At 41.7% G+C, this 15,029-nt stretch overlaps 1 protein-coding gene across 11 annotated transcripts in view; it reads right to left on the bottom strand.

Annotated features, from left to right (window-relative positions):
* SYNE2 (spectrin repeat containing nuclear envelope protein 2) overlaps nucleotides 1–15,029 on the bottom strand; it is a 338,449-nt gene that overhangs the window by 56,681 nt on the left and 266,739 nt on the right. For all 11 annotated transcript variants that reach the window (XM_047738768.1, XM_047738772.1, XM_047738776.1 and 8 more), the window contains 8 exons: nucleotides 14,206–14,358; nucleotides 8,710–8,880; nucleotides 8,134–8,264; nucleotides 5,276–5,480; nucleotides 3,760–3,939; nucleotides 2,921–3,049; nucleotides 1,524–1,678; nucleotides 1,269–1,413 (listed from right to left, as the gene is read on the bottom strand). In XM_047738768.1, the coding sequence (XP_047594724.1) occupies nucleotides 1,269–1,413; nucleotides 1,524–1,678; nucleotides 2,921–3,049; nucleotides 3,760–3,939; nucleotides 5,276–5,480; nucleotides 8,134–8,264; nucleotides 8,710–8,880; nucleotides 14,206–14,358 (1,269 nt within the window). The remainder of the gene's footprint in view (nucleotides 1–1,268; nucleotides 1,414–1,523; nucleotides 1,679–2,920; nucleotides 3,050–3,759; nucleotides 3,940–5,275; nucleotides 5,481–8,133; nucleotides 8,265–8,709; nucleotides 8,881–14,205; nucleotides 14,359–15,029) is intronic.

Genomic DNA, 15,029 nt, shown 5'->3' with positions numbered 1-15,029 from the left:
TATAGGACATGTGAGAAGACCGATTTTCAAATTATTGGAGCCTCACTGCAAAAAATGCTCAGCCATCATATCCACAGGTGTGTGGATATAATCTCAGAAGCAAACGGGCCTAATAATAATGACATCTAATGCCCATTTATTGGGCATTCAACACTAGTTAGGCACTGTGTAAAACATGCATGTCTCACTAATTCCTCAATCTTTAGAGGTAGGTACTATTTTTTAGAGATTTTATTTATCTGAAAGAGTGAGCAAGTGAGAGAGAGTGGGTATGAGAAGGAATGGAACAGAGGAAAGGGAGAAGCAGACTCCCTGCTGAGCAGGGAGCCTGAGGGGAGGCTCCATCTCAGGACCCTGGGATCATGACTGGAGCCAAAGGCAGATGCTTAACCTACCGAGCCACCCAGGTGCTCCAGACTAAGTACTATTACAATACCCGTCTAAAGATGAGGAAACTAAGATGTAAAGAGGTTTGGTAATTTAATCAAGATCATTCAGGGTGTTTTGGTTCAATGAACTTCATTTTCACTGAAGGGCATTAATGTAACAAGCAGACTTAAATCAGTTACATTAAAAATTACAGTGACCGGGGCACCTGGGTGGCTCAGTGGGTTAAAGCCTCTGCCTTCTGCTCAGGTCATGGTCTCAGGATCCTGGGATCGAGCCCCGCGTCGGGCTCTCTGCTCAGCGGGAAGCCTGCTTCCTCCTCTCTCTCTCTGCCTTTCTCTCTGTCTACTTTGATCTCTGTCTATGAAATAAATAAATAAATAAAAATCTTAAAAAAAAAAATTACAGTGACCTAATCATGCATACTTTCAAAATGTAGTATCTGCCTATAACCACTAAGGGTACTTCCAAATGTCCATCAGCACATGCATGGGGAAATTCCCCTGTCCAATCATTAATGCTCCAATTACAATTCTACTAGGTGCTTCAATATTTTAGAGAATTATTCAGTGCAACTGCAGAGATGAAGCTGCAGTATTTCAGCCTGGTCTTGGTATGTTTGCATTCTATGGGAGCCAAGTTGTGCTAGAAGCTTCCGCCCACTACAGAAAATCTAGGAGTTCTCTCATTAACAAAGTGGAGCACTAAACATGTTGAAACTTATGAAATGTGTGAGAATTTTACAATCAACTGACAAATTAATCTGCCACAAGACCGATCTTCAGTATCCAAGAGTTGACAGATTTAAAATAAAATACAGTATCTTTTCCCGACTCCTGCCCAGGGTGAGGGCACAAACTAGCGGGAGAGCAAAGATTTACCTCATATGTTTTCTGCTGTTCCAGAAGAGCTGGGAGGCCATCAGCAACATTGACCTTGAGTGTCTCTTCTATCTTCTCCAAAAGTTGGACCCATTTTTCGCAGCAATAAAGGAACTTTTTATTCAAGCCAGTTCCCTGCAGCTCACTGCAAAGGTTTATAAACAAACAAGAGTCATAAAACAATGTCATTCCTGAGCTGAAGCTGGTCACTGCAGCTTTCACGGAAACAGAATGGTAGGGACGGGATGCTCTGACCTGCAGTGTTCCAGCGCTGTGGCCGTGGCCCGAATCCACTGCCGGTTCATGTTCTGTAACGTCTTTACGGCTACGTCACTAACTGGGAGCTTAAGGCTTACTTCATTCAAATGCTCAACAGCAAGTGACTGGGCCGTCAGTGCCAGCACGTGGTTCTATTAAAAAAAAATTACATTTCAGGTTTCAGGAGGTCAATAAGCGACCTAGATGATGAAAAGACCTCAGAGATCCTGCAGACCACCCTTATCTCAACCATGAGGGAAAACTGGGGCCTAGAGAGGTAAATGACTGGCCCACAAACAGCCAATTAATGTGAGAGCTGGTGAAGCCTGATCTCCCAATCCTGCGGCTTTTCTAGAACAAGTGCACGTGTGGTCAGCACCTCAACGTCCCAGGAAACAGAAAACCATGTGAGATTATGTTTTTAAGAAAGATGGAAATTAGTTTGTTTTTTTTTTTTAAAGGACCCATTTAGGACCTTCAAAAGTCCCATGTAGTCTGCCAACAACTTGACCTTCAATAGATCATGTAGTTTACCCACAAAAAAATAACCCCAGTAAAGCATGGTACTTAAACATCCGTATTTTGATAGGACATGAAATCACAAGAATGCAAACTCAGCAAAATGTTATTTTTAAAATATTCCAGGGACAGCATCTAGGTCAATGATATGTTAAGTAAGCATCCTTCACAATATCCATGTTATCTCTACAGAACTCTGCCACAGTAATCCAGGCCAGGGTCAGCAAACTTTTTCTGTAAAGGGCTAGATCATAAATTTTGCAGCTTTTATGGGCCATTTGATCTCTGTTACAACTAGTCAGCTCTGCCCCTGCAGCATGAAAGCCCCCAAAGAGAATTAATAAATGGAGGAGCATGACTGTGTGCCAGTAACACTTTATATAATCAGGTGGGAGACAGGACCTGGACAGTGGGCCACAGTTCGTGGACTCTTGATCTAGGTTATGAATCTCGGTCCTTAGGAGTCTGTAGGATCCAGAATTCTTTAATTTATGCTACTTACACTAAACTTATTAGTTTAATAAAGAAAAACTACAGAATTCATTTATAGGATATTTTACTTTTGATCTTCCAACTAACAAGAGAAATTCAATTAATCACAACAGCCAGTTCCTAGATTATTCTAGTTCACTGAAGTTAATTAGTAAAGATGTCAAAAATTTTTAAATCTACTAAATTTACCATGGCATATTACTAAAATAGATCTCTATGTTGTCATACTCTTCCAGGCCTTAGGGCAAATAAGGCCAAGAATGAATGGCATATAAATGACTGTGCTCCAGTGACGATACAAATTCTGTAACTCAACAGTCACTAGCCTGTTTTTTACCTTATGGTGAGTCTAAGCCCTAAGGAAACACAAATATTGGCAATACCAGGAATAAGTCAAGGTTTTCCTCTTTTTCTTGATGGTAGAGTTTATCCAAATTCTCTTCTTCATGCATGATGAGACCTTTTAAAGATTCTAAGCGGTCCCCAAAATCCTTGAACTGTGACAGAACAAACTAGAACAAGAGAAATTTTCATTAGAAACCATTTTCATGTGCATATGTAACAGAATTATGCATAGTCTTGGAAGCTGATAGAAGCTTCAAGGTGCTTTCAACCCCCAGCAGCTCATTATCTTGACTACTCAGAGATGAATATTCAGAAGACTCCTTGTTTTCCCTCCTGCGTTCATGCCTCTGGCAAAGCTCCGAACCTTCAGGGATGACAGGATCACCTGCTTGGGGCAGCCTAGAGAGGACAGTTCGTGAGTCCTCTGCTCCCTCAGTCTTGCTAGTTAAATTTTCTCTTCCTGTTGATACTGACATGTGATACTGGAGCTCTGGGGCCTTCTGTTCTTTCTGATAGCTTGTGCACTAAAGGTTTTTCCAAAAATGAATAAAGAGTATAACAGATGGTTAAGCTTTAAGCAGTACTTCTATGACTCAAGGATCCCCTTTGGAGATCCAAATAACTATGCGATCTGAACAGTGTAAGGAATCTAATAGCTCATTTCTTCAACTAACACATTCAATGAAGAACAGAGGTTTGCTCATGACCTGCTCATTGCCCATGTGATTGAACGGTCATCTGAGGGCATCTTGATTCTGTAGTTTCCTTGAGGGGCCATCCATACAGCACTAAAAACTATTACTTCACAAGATATGAGGGATTGAGGGTAGCTTGCCAATGTCCAAGACTACAACTTGAATGGAAATATGAGATGAACCTCAAATTCATTAGCCTTCACAAGCAGCATCTTTTCCAAGTAAGCAGCCCTCTGGAGGGAATGCAGTTGTGCAGAGCGGGGCACATGGGTGCTGGACTCTGGGAGCTGCGGAAGTCGATCAAGGAGAGTGGAATTCTGGAGAAAGGCTTCTTTTGTCTCCTGTACATCATGCTGCAGTTCCTGGAGGAGAAACAGTGAACAGAAAACACTTCCACCTCCAATCGTAACACAAATTCCCATGCTCGCTACTCTGTCAACATCTAGGAGAATTTCTGCCCTAAAAATGTGGGTGTGGCTCTTTGTCAGTGTTTATTTTTTTGATGGTGTTTAATTTTTTTAAAAGATTTTATTTATTTGACAGAGTGAGATCACAAGTAGGCAGAGAGGCAGGCAGAGAGAGAGGGGGAAGCAGGCTCCCTGCTGAGCAGAGAGCCCAATGAGGGGTTCGATCCCAGGACCCTGGGATCATGACCTGAGGCGAAGGCAGAAGCTTAACCCACTGAGCCACCCAGGCGCCCCAATAGTGTTTATTTTAAAGAGCTGAAAAAAAACAAGCTTTCATTATATGAGGTGCATCAGTGGTGCTCTTCAGAAATACGTCAGTTTAGAGCTAAAACTGACAACCAATCAACAGAGTTTGGGCCTTCCAGTGTAAAGAAACTGGAGACCACCCGGGTAGATTCCTCTGTTTTATGTTTCTAATCATCGAACACTTCAGGGATCTGCTTTAAGGCTATTTTATGAATCAATGCAACTCTGTCCTGTGTTTGAGATTTTATGACATAAATGCGCTCATTTGCAGAGACTGTAGAATCTCATTAATCAAGCTGATTTTAGGGCTACTCTATAAATACAGTGCATGTGAATCTGTTTAAACAACAGACCAGGTAGAAGTTAATCTGAAATACAGATCATATTTGTTGGATTGTCTAAGTTGATTAATACTTTTTGATTTGACCTGTAGTATCGGAAGATACACACAATGCATCTGGTCACCCAGTTTAAAACTACAGAGTATTCACTTTCTGGGCATTCAACATTCTAACAGGATAAAATTATACAACTTTTAAATATAGTCTAAAAATCATTAGAAATGATTAGAAACCCACAGAAATGCCATATTAATGTGGCATGAGTCCATGATTATTTCTAAAGCAAGACCATAGATGTGTGAGTGTAGATGATCGTACTCAGTTGAGATACTTTTGCCTTCGTTGGAGACCTGGTATGAGGCTTTTTCTTTGGAGATTTACCTGTTAGACTGAAAGGGGAAACTTGAAATGAGATGCTGTCAGGTGCCCTTGACGTACTTAACCCACTGCCTAGACTTCACCTCTGAGCCGTCACCTGTCTCTCCCAACCCTGCAACACCCAGGCTCGTTTGTGTCCTACACGGGCTGCTCATGAACCTGTCCTGACCCACTTCTTTGTCCCTGTGGTCTGTCTAGTCCCTGGGTCATGGCCGTATCTGTTGGGCTATCTTGGCCTTGGTTTTCCCTATGGGCTTTGCAACCACCTTTACATCCTGCAGGGCTGGGGTCAGGATCTCAGCCAGGTTGTTTCCAGACATGTTGATGTTTTCAAGCTCTTGGTACTTTGCTTCTAGCTGCTCCAGCCTCGCTGTAGCTTCCGTGTGAGCACTGTTAGAGGCCTTCCAGAGCTGGAGCAGGCTCTGGGCCTTCTGCAACTGGTCTGCAATGTCTTGGTTTACCTGGGTCCACCTGTCAGAACAACATGAACAAGGGGACCCTCAGACCACCCGTCCCACTGCAGCAAAAGCACAGTGCACACATTCTGCCGACAGGTAAATAGCAGATGGGCTGGTGAGACATAAATGACGTTTTTATTAATGTATCATCATTATATAAACAGAAGTTCCAAATTAGGACATTTCATCAACTTTATAATTCTCAACAAAAACTACCAAATTTGTGACTGGCAAGATCTATCGGATCATGAATATCTGTTAGGCAAAGATAGAAAACGTGCTGAACTGCAGGCCTGATGAAACCTTCTCCAAATGGGAGGGGCTCCTGGTTTAGAGATGGGGGTGGTCATTAAGTAGGCCTTATTTAAATTGTGCTTTTGCGAACCTTATTTTATTTTTGAAGATTTTATTTATTTTTCAGAGAGAATGAAAAAGAGAGAGAGAGAGAGAGAGAGAGGTCACAAGCAGGAGTAGAGAGAAGGGCAGAGAGAGAAGCAGGCTCCACACTGAGCAGGGAGCCTGATGTGGGCCTTGATCCTAGGACCCAGGGATCATAACCTGAGCCAAAGGCAAAGAAAGGCTTAACCAACTGAGCTACCCACGTGTCCCCAAATTTATTTTCTAATTACAAAAGCAACATGTCCCTTATGTAACAGCAGGAATAATGGAAATCATTTTTACTCCACATACAGACTGTAGTCTATAGTGTAGTGTAGTGTAGTATATAGTGTAGTCCTGTATGACTTACAAATTTCCCCATGTTATTAATAAAAAATAAGGAAGTCTTATTTGAAATGGCCGTATATAGTAGTCTTTAAATGGTCTGGTTTTTGTTTAATTACCAAATTTGAGATTAATGTGGATACTAAAGTAATTTTCAATTTTTGCTTTCAAATCTAATGCTCAGATACAACTTTGTTCAAAAGGCCTTTTTCTGTATTTCAAGACACTGGCCTTAAACTAGATTTCTGAGAGAATGACTCTAGTCAAGGAATAAAAATATGTAAATATTTTTAAGGTTATAGGTATATATATATGGTCAAACTAGCTTTCTGAAAGCATTGTAATATTTACATTTTTACCTGAAGCACATGAAAATACTTGTTTCAGAATATCCTTAACCCTGCTAAACAGATGGAAAAGGGGGAAAATGGCACAACTGCTTCATTTTTATGGATTTCAAAAATCTTAGCGGAACAGTGTTGTTGTTGTTTTTTAAGGTTTTATTTTATTTATTTGTGAGAGATCGAGTGAGCACAAGCAGGGGGAACAGCAGGCAGAGGGAGAAGCAGGCTCCCTGCTGAGCAGGAAGCCCAATGTGGGGCTCAATCCCAGGACCTCAGGATCTGACCTAAGCAGAAGGGAGACACTGATCCAGCTGAGCCACCCAGGAATCCCAGAATAGATTTTTTTGTGTTTTTTTAAAAAGATTATTTATTTATTTATTTGAGAGAGGGGACAGGTCAGAGGGAGAAAAAGACTCCCCGCTGAGCAGGGAGCCCAATGTGGGACTCAATCCCAGGACTCCAGGACCATGACCCAAGCCAAAGGTAGTCGCCCAACCAACTGAGCCAACCAGGCTCCCCAGAATAGTTTTCTCTTAACAATATTTTTTCCCCAATTATAAATACAACATACACTCCTTATAAAATAAAAACAAAACCCCACAAAACATGTATGTTTAAATCTATCCCTACATCTGTATCTAGCTTATCTACCTACCTTCCTACCTACATACTTGCCTACCTATCTATAAAGAGAAGGTAACAAAACCACCTGACAGCTCATTAATGTACAGATAATGATCATGAGCACTTTGGTGCTATTTTCTGCAACCTTTTCCAACAAGCCTTCGGGTGCATTCTTGTGCTAACAATGTAACAAGTGGCAACAGCTGAATCCGTTTACAGCAAACCCCACTGTCCTGTTTCGAGGGCGGCCCCGATACCCAGAAGTGGCATCAGATATGCATCTATGTGCCTCCTTTCTTTCCCTCCTTCCCTTCTCCCAGTAAGGACTGGATCGTGAGTTGAGGGTGCAACTGAGGGGTATATAAATTTGATGCCCCTTGTTCAACACTTGTTCAGAGTAGATTTCCAGAGATGCTGACTCTGCATGGAGGAAGGATAGAGAAGGGCACGGAGGGTAGCTCACATGTCTCTGTCATCAGAGCAAATTTTCTTTAGGCCAAATTTCATGTCCTACTGAGCAAAATAAAAGCCTTGCGATGAACTAGGGCCACATTCCTTAGAAGGAACTTTCTACCATAAGCAGTTCATCAAAGAATTCTTTCCAACCTCATAAATCATCTCCCCAAGAGGAGTAGTAACATCCCCTTTCTTCCATCTTACGTTTCCAGTGAAACAGATTGTCCATCTAACTACCCCATAAGCCTGTCTCTGCCCAGGATTTTGGTGTGCCTGAGGCTCACGTTAGGCCATTGGTCTGTGCCCTCTGAGAGTGGAGACCCTGGCTACAAGGTAAGAAACAGCCTTCCCCAAATCAAATCTTACATAACTAGATGCTTCAGAGCAGAAACCAGAATTGCACAAACCCAGTTATCTCCAACGACTACGAAGACTTCACAAAGCCTCTGTAACGTCATTCACCCCACGTCACGGAGATAAAGATACCTGCTGTTATTCAAACAGTATCTTAAAGCATACCTGGCATGTGTGCTCTGACACTTCTCTTCCATTATCTCAGCAACCGAGGGGCAGCGGTCCTTGAGTTTCCCAACCACCTCCTGCAGTTTCACCCAACTTCCTTCACTGCCCTCGGCTTCATCTTGAAGAGACTGAGAAGAGAGAGTAGGAACGTTCCTTTCAGAACGGCCTGGCCACGTCCAAAGGAGGCAGCTGCTTACCAACACATGCTGCCACATCACAGTAACACGAACACTCAAACTTTAATAGGACTGGGGGAAATTATTAGAAATGTGAAGAGGAAAACGACCGAATGGCATTCTTTCATTTAAGAAAAGAACTTTAAAAAGTACACTAACAGACACACACTCCAACAATGACGAAAAAGCCAACGTATCCTTTTACGAAGTTTCACTCATCGGGCTCATGGGACTCATTTTGGAATTCCATGTGACGCTTTTGACGCTGCTATTTAAAATACTGCTGTGTGCTTCTCTATGGACAGCACCAAGGCCACTGTGTCCATTTCTGGGCTTGACTCCACAGGAGATTTTCTGCTGACAGTGGATGCACTGGGCCAAGATGTGGTTAATTTACCTGAAGGCTCTGCACCTGACATCTTAAGGCTTCTAATGACAAAACCACAGGCTTGCTGTGCTCCATGCAGTACCAGAATCGGATTGTCATCATCGTCACTTCCTCATACAGTTTATCACAAACCTTCCACTGCTGTAAAACAGACTGCATGGAAGTCTTGAGCTCATTGACCTGTATGAGAAGTGGAAACATTTAGGAAATCATTGAGAAGAGGCTCTCTCATCATCTGCTCCCTTCTAAGGATTCTACCATGGGATCCAAATTAGGCATCTCAGTCTGAGATGTCTGTGATTAACCCAGGTGGGAAGGGTAGGTTAATGAACAAAAAATATTGGAGAGGGCCAAATTTTAAAACAGGTGAATGGAAAAGAGCCCGAAGGCCAGAAGGATCAGCATGGATAAAGCTCACCCCAGCAGGAGACAGCCCAGGGAAAGAACAACAGGTGGGGAATCAGAATCTGTGAGCATACATGTCCGTGACAACCTGAGCTTTCTGATCTCGGACAAGTTACTTAACCCTTGAACTCGTTTCCCTACTCATAAAACAGATATAATAAATAAAAACAAAAATAACATAGTGTCTGTGAAAGTGTTCTGAAAATTGTAAAGCATTGTAAGTATAAAATGTTTTCTGTTGGCCAGCACGGAGTCACTATAAATTGGAGAGGCACAGTCAAAATGGTAGGCAAGGACCAAGTAGGAGGAAATGCAATGGCGGGCATATTTTATCCTTTAGTATGTTGGATAACCGTGGGAGGCTGAAGCATGTCAATGATCTCAGATACAACTGAGAATATGTATGTATATTTATTTCTATACATTGCATAAAGAACATTTATAGCTCAACAATAAAAAAAAACAAATAACCAAAGAATTAAATTGGGCAAAGGATTGAACAGACACCTCTCTAAAGAACATCCACAGTCATTAGAGAAATACAAATCAAAACAACAATGAGATGTCATTTCACATCCACTAAGATGGCTATAATTCAAGTTGGACAATAACCAGTGTTGGCGAGAGTGTGGAAAAACTAGAACTCTAATATATTGCTGGTAGAAACATAAAATGGTACATCTGTAGAAAAATATTTGTCAATTCCTCAAAAAGTTAAGTACAGAGTTATCATATGACCCACTAATTCCACTCTTAGATTTATTCTCAAGAGAAATGGAAATGTATGTTCATACAAAAACCTGTACCCAAATGTTCATAGCAGCATGATTCATGAAAAGTCAAAACCACCCAAATGTCCGTCAATGGATAAACTAAGTGTGCTATATCCATACAATGGAACATTATTAGCCTGTAAAGTTCCGACACAGACTATAATACTTATGTTGAAAACATGCTAGGTGAAGGAAGACAGAGAAGACCGTATGTTGTATGATTCCATGTGTATGAACTGTCCAGAATAAGCACATACATAGACAAAGTAGATTAGTGTTTCTAGGGACTAAGGGAAGGGAGGAATGCAGAGTAATGGGGGTTTCTTTTTGAGTTGACAAAAATGTCCTGGAATTTCACAGTACTAATGGTTGTATATCTCTGTGCATACACTAAAAACCACTGAACTGTACACTCAAAAGGGTGGTTTTATGGTATTTGAATTACATCTCAATTTAAAATAAGGATCTGAGTAGAAATGGAGTGTGATCACGATGTTGGCCCAACTGGACAGCTTCATTTGTGACGTGATGTCAAATTTTAGATGTAACCACCCAGGCTGTGCTCAGGCCCTCTGTTCTCTGCTTAACATCTACGTGGAGAACACAAATCGATGTTGACAGGCAGGCTTCCTCAAACCCTGCCCCAAACAAGGACAGATAAAGAACCACCTGGGATGCTAAAATATCAGTCTCACAACTGGCAACTGTGTAGGTGGAATGTCTTTACAAGGGCTCAATGGCTCAGGAAAAGAATCCATCATTAAGAAAGAATAAAAGATAGTAAGGAAACAAAGGAGGTAGGAAGGGAACTCCCTACAGATAGAAGCTACAACTTCTCTGCGTGGCAGGGATGAGTCAGATAAAAGCGCTCCTACAGGCACATGGCTACACAAGACACCGCCATGGTCCAGGCCACAGAAGGCCTTCGTGGCTTCTACATACCAAGTTGGTACATCTACTGGTCCACTTAAGGGCAACCCTCAGACTATTATAGCTTCATGGAAAAGAAATGGCACATGTGGTTTGAGGGAAAGGATAAAAAGACCATGAAGCAAAATTCACTACACCAGAAACAAGGAGGAACACCTTCAGAATGCTAAAAACAGAATCAGCCAGTAGGGCAGCAGAGGCAATGCTAAAAGCTAGTATTATCACCCCTATTTTACAGACCAGGAAACTGAGCCATAGAGAGGTTAAGTACCTGCCCTGGGACACAGATAAAAAACCTGGCAGCCCAATTTTCTATTCAGAGAGAGAATCAAAGCCCTTGCTCTTAAAGATGGGGCTCTACTGACTTTAGAGTACTTATGAATGGATGGTCTAGGTTTTGTGTTTTCTGCATTTAAAAAAAACAACCTTTGGGCACTTGGCTGGCTCAGTCAGTAGAGCATGCAACTCTGATCTCAGGGGTCAGGAGTTCAAGCCCCACATGAGGTAGAAAGATATACTTTAAAAAATAAACTAAAAAGAAAAATAGCACTGAGGGGTGCCTGGGTGGCTCAGTGGGTTAAGCCTCTGCCTTCGGCTCAGGTTATGATCTTAGGGTCCTGGGATTGAGCCCCGCATTGGGCTCTCTGCTTGGTGGGAAGCCTGCCTCTCGCCTGTCTCTCTGCCTGCTTGTGATCTCTGTCAAATATACATAAAATCTTAAAAAAAAAAAAAAGATGTAGTATTGAGATACAACTCACATTTCATATGATTCCTCTATTTAAAGTATACAATCACCATAATCAGTTTTAGAGCATCACCCCAAAAAGAAAACCCACCCAATCGGCAGTTACTCCTCATTCTTCGCCAACTCTTCCACAGCCATAATCTAGCTTTTCTCCCTAGAGAATCTGTCTATGCTGGACATTTCATATAACTGGAACCAAACAATATATAGTCTTCGGTGACTACCTCCTTTCACTTAGCATGTTTTCCAGGCCATCAATGCTGAAGTAACTGTCAGTACTTCATTCCTTTTTATGGCTGAGTAATATCTCGTTACATGGATATACCATTTATTTATCCATTCGTAAGTCGAGGGACACTTGGATCGTGTCTACTTCTTAGCTATTATGAATCATCCTGCGAAGAACATTCATGCACAAGTTTTTGGTGTGGACATGTGTTCTCATTTCTCTTGGGTAGATAGTTGGGAGTGAAGTTGCTGAGTCATACAGTAAGTCTATGTTTAAGCATTTTAGGATCTGCTAGGCTTTCTCCAAAGCAGCTGCTCCCTCTTGCATTCACCAGCAGCATGGGTTTCAATGCCTCCAAACCCTTGCTAACATTTGTTAGTCTGCCTTATTATTACCACGACTGAGGGGGGTGTAAAGTATTTCATTGTGGCTTTGCTTTGCATTTCCTTGATTAATCATGTTGAGCACCTTTTCAGGTACTTATTGGCCATTTATATCTTCTTTAGAGAAACAGCTATTCAGATCACTCACTCATGTTTTCCCTTCCATCATGTGTCCTTTCTATATTAGATTCAAGCCCCAACCATGCAATATTTTCTTCTATTTTGTGGTGTGTCACTTCCCTTTGGTGATGGTGTCCTTTCAAACACAAAAGTGTTTAGTGTTGATGAAGTCCAGTTTATTTTTTCTTTCATTGTTTGTGCTACTGGTGTTGTACCCAAGAAACTTATCGCCTAACTACGGACACAAATTTAGACCCAGGTTTTCTTCTAAGAGTTTTATAGTTTTAGCACTTGTATCTTTAATTTTTTTTTAATTTTTTATAAACATATATTTTTATCCCCAGGGGTACAGGTCTGTGAATCACCAGGTTTACACACTTCACAGCACTCACCATAGCACATACCCTCCCCAATGTCCATAACCCCACCCCCCATCAACCCTCAGTTTGTTTGGTGAGATTAAGAGTCACTTATGGTTTGGATTGATTTAATTTTTATACAAGGTATGAAGGTATAGGTCTAACTTCATTCTTTTGAATGTGGATATACAGCTCTTCTAGTACCATCTTTTGAAAAGACTATCCCCCTACCCTGGAACTGTCTTGATATCCTTGTCTAAGAATTAGTTGACTGTAATTTGAGGGTTTATTTCTGGGCTCTTAATTCTATTCCATTTATCTATAGGTCTATCTTCTATGGTTAGTACCATCTGCATGGTTTTTTTACTTGCTACCTCAATCTTTTTTACCCTACATTTTTATTATAATTCATTGTGTTGTGATTATCTGTTCAAGTATGTTTCCTCCAGGGAGCTCTTTGTGTGGGACCCATTTATTTTCTTGTTTATCTTTGTACTGTTGGCAGTGAGTCCAGTGCCTCACAGAAGATACATTTAACAAATGACTCACACAAGGTGTGTTAAGCTCATCTGTTTTCCTGCCTGAGCTCTAAGGGAGAAAGGAGGTTGAGGGTCACCTATGAGTTTCATTCATATAAGGCTATTCCCAATTCCCTCTTGGAACAAATGGTCAAAAGTAGCTTTTAGAAGACAACAAATAAATCCACAATAAGGACCTCTGGGAAGTATGGACACACCTATACAATTGGCTAATATTTATAGCTTTTCTCTCCATTTGTGGGGAACCATCAAAGTTGTAATATCTACTGATGCCTGTCTTTGCTCTTTTGGTGCTCTACTCCTAGAAGGGGTAAATGCAGACTTCAACATGTCTTCCATGGTTCCTGGGCGGCTCAGTTGGTTAAGGGTCTGTCTTCGGCTCAGGTTACCATCCCAGGACCCCGGGATGGAGTCTCACAGGGTGGTGTCCCTGCTCAGCAGGGAGTCTGCTCCTCTCTCTCCCTTTGCCCCTCCCTGGCTTGCGTGCTCTTGCTTATTCTCTCTCAAATGAATAAAAAAAAAAGATATGTTTCATAAAATGATGAGGCATCTTTTACACGCTTCCTCTTCAACACGTGCTGTGCTTCTCCCCACCTCTGGAGTTCTCCATATGCCGACCACACTTCTGACTTAATAGAGGCTACAGGAGACAGGATCACTCCTTCCCTGAGGCACCTCCCTGGACATGCTTTTTCTTAGCAGCTCCTGTGTATCTGGCCAGGAAATAGTGCCAGATGCTTGTTGGGTTGGGGAGTGGAGACATCTCTGTCTGTGAGTACATTAGACAAAACAAAGATAACCAAATGAATTTCTAGCTTGCCAATGGTATTGGAACTGGTGGCTCTACCTCTAATTATCCAGGGCAAAAACAACGGGATTTGAAATGCTTTTCTCTACTTGCGTATTTCTCTGAGCAACTCCTCAGTTTTTAGCATGGCATGAGTTTCTGTAATTAAACAAAACCCAAAAAAGACAAAAGAATACATGAAGAGAAATGGTATATTTCAAATGAGTTCTAGTACCTGGTTGATAACACTGCTCCTTTTTTGAAATAACCCATCAATCCTGGATGTTGTGTCTTCCAACAGTGGCACTGTCCCACTCTCCAAAGTCAGGTAACTTTGTCTCAACTCATCCAGGGCTTTGGATTTAACTGCAAGTTGATTTTCTATATCCTGGAAGGGCGAGAGGGGAAAGTTTTCAATGCACAATATCACAGAACTATAAGGTGTAAGAGACAGGAGATTGCCCTTCTCGAGTAAAAACGCCATTAGAGTTTTTACACCTAAATAACATCACACCTGAACACATTTTAATCACCATATATTCAATTTCTGCAACTATTACAGTATGAGTTTTTATAATAATTTCAATCATTACATAGATCTAGGTTTCAGAAGAGTCTAGGGAATAAGTGGTTATCATCATGGTATAGTAGAAAGAGCCCAGGAGACCCAGTCCCCATTGCATGCCTGCCCGGTATTGGCCATCTGAGCAGACTTTAATTCATCAAACCTCCAAGCCTCCATTTTTTCTCATCTGGAAAACAGTGACGACACCCCATGCCGTGGGTAGTTTAGAACTCAAGTGAAACCAGGGTGGCCTGTGGGGGATGGTGTAGCACAGACCTGTGGAGTGTCGGCTGTTGGATCTGAGGTGGCTGAAGGAATTCTAAATGGAAATGGCTAGTGGCTACTCAGAAACAGGACAGGACTACTTGTAAGACCTCTTTTAATGAGTGCTGCTGCTCCCCTAGCATGCCCAGTATTGTTCTAGAACCTTCTCAGTAGAAATGGGTGTGACTGACCTCCAGCCCCAACAGGGAGTCGTGTCATGCCCTCACACA

This window comes from Lutra lutra, chromosome 7 (assembly GCF_902655055.1).
Source record: "Lutra lutra chromosome 7, mLutLut1.2, whole genome shotgun sequence".
NCBI lineage: Eukaryota > Metazoa > Chordata > Mammalia > Carnivora > Mustelidae > Lutra > Lutra lutra.
Note: the sequence above shows the minus strand (reverse complement) of the source record. Positions and strands in the feature narration are given on the sequence as shown.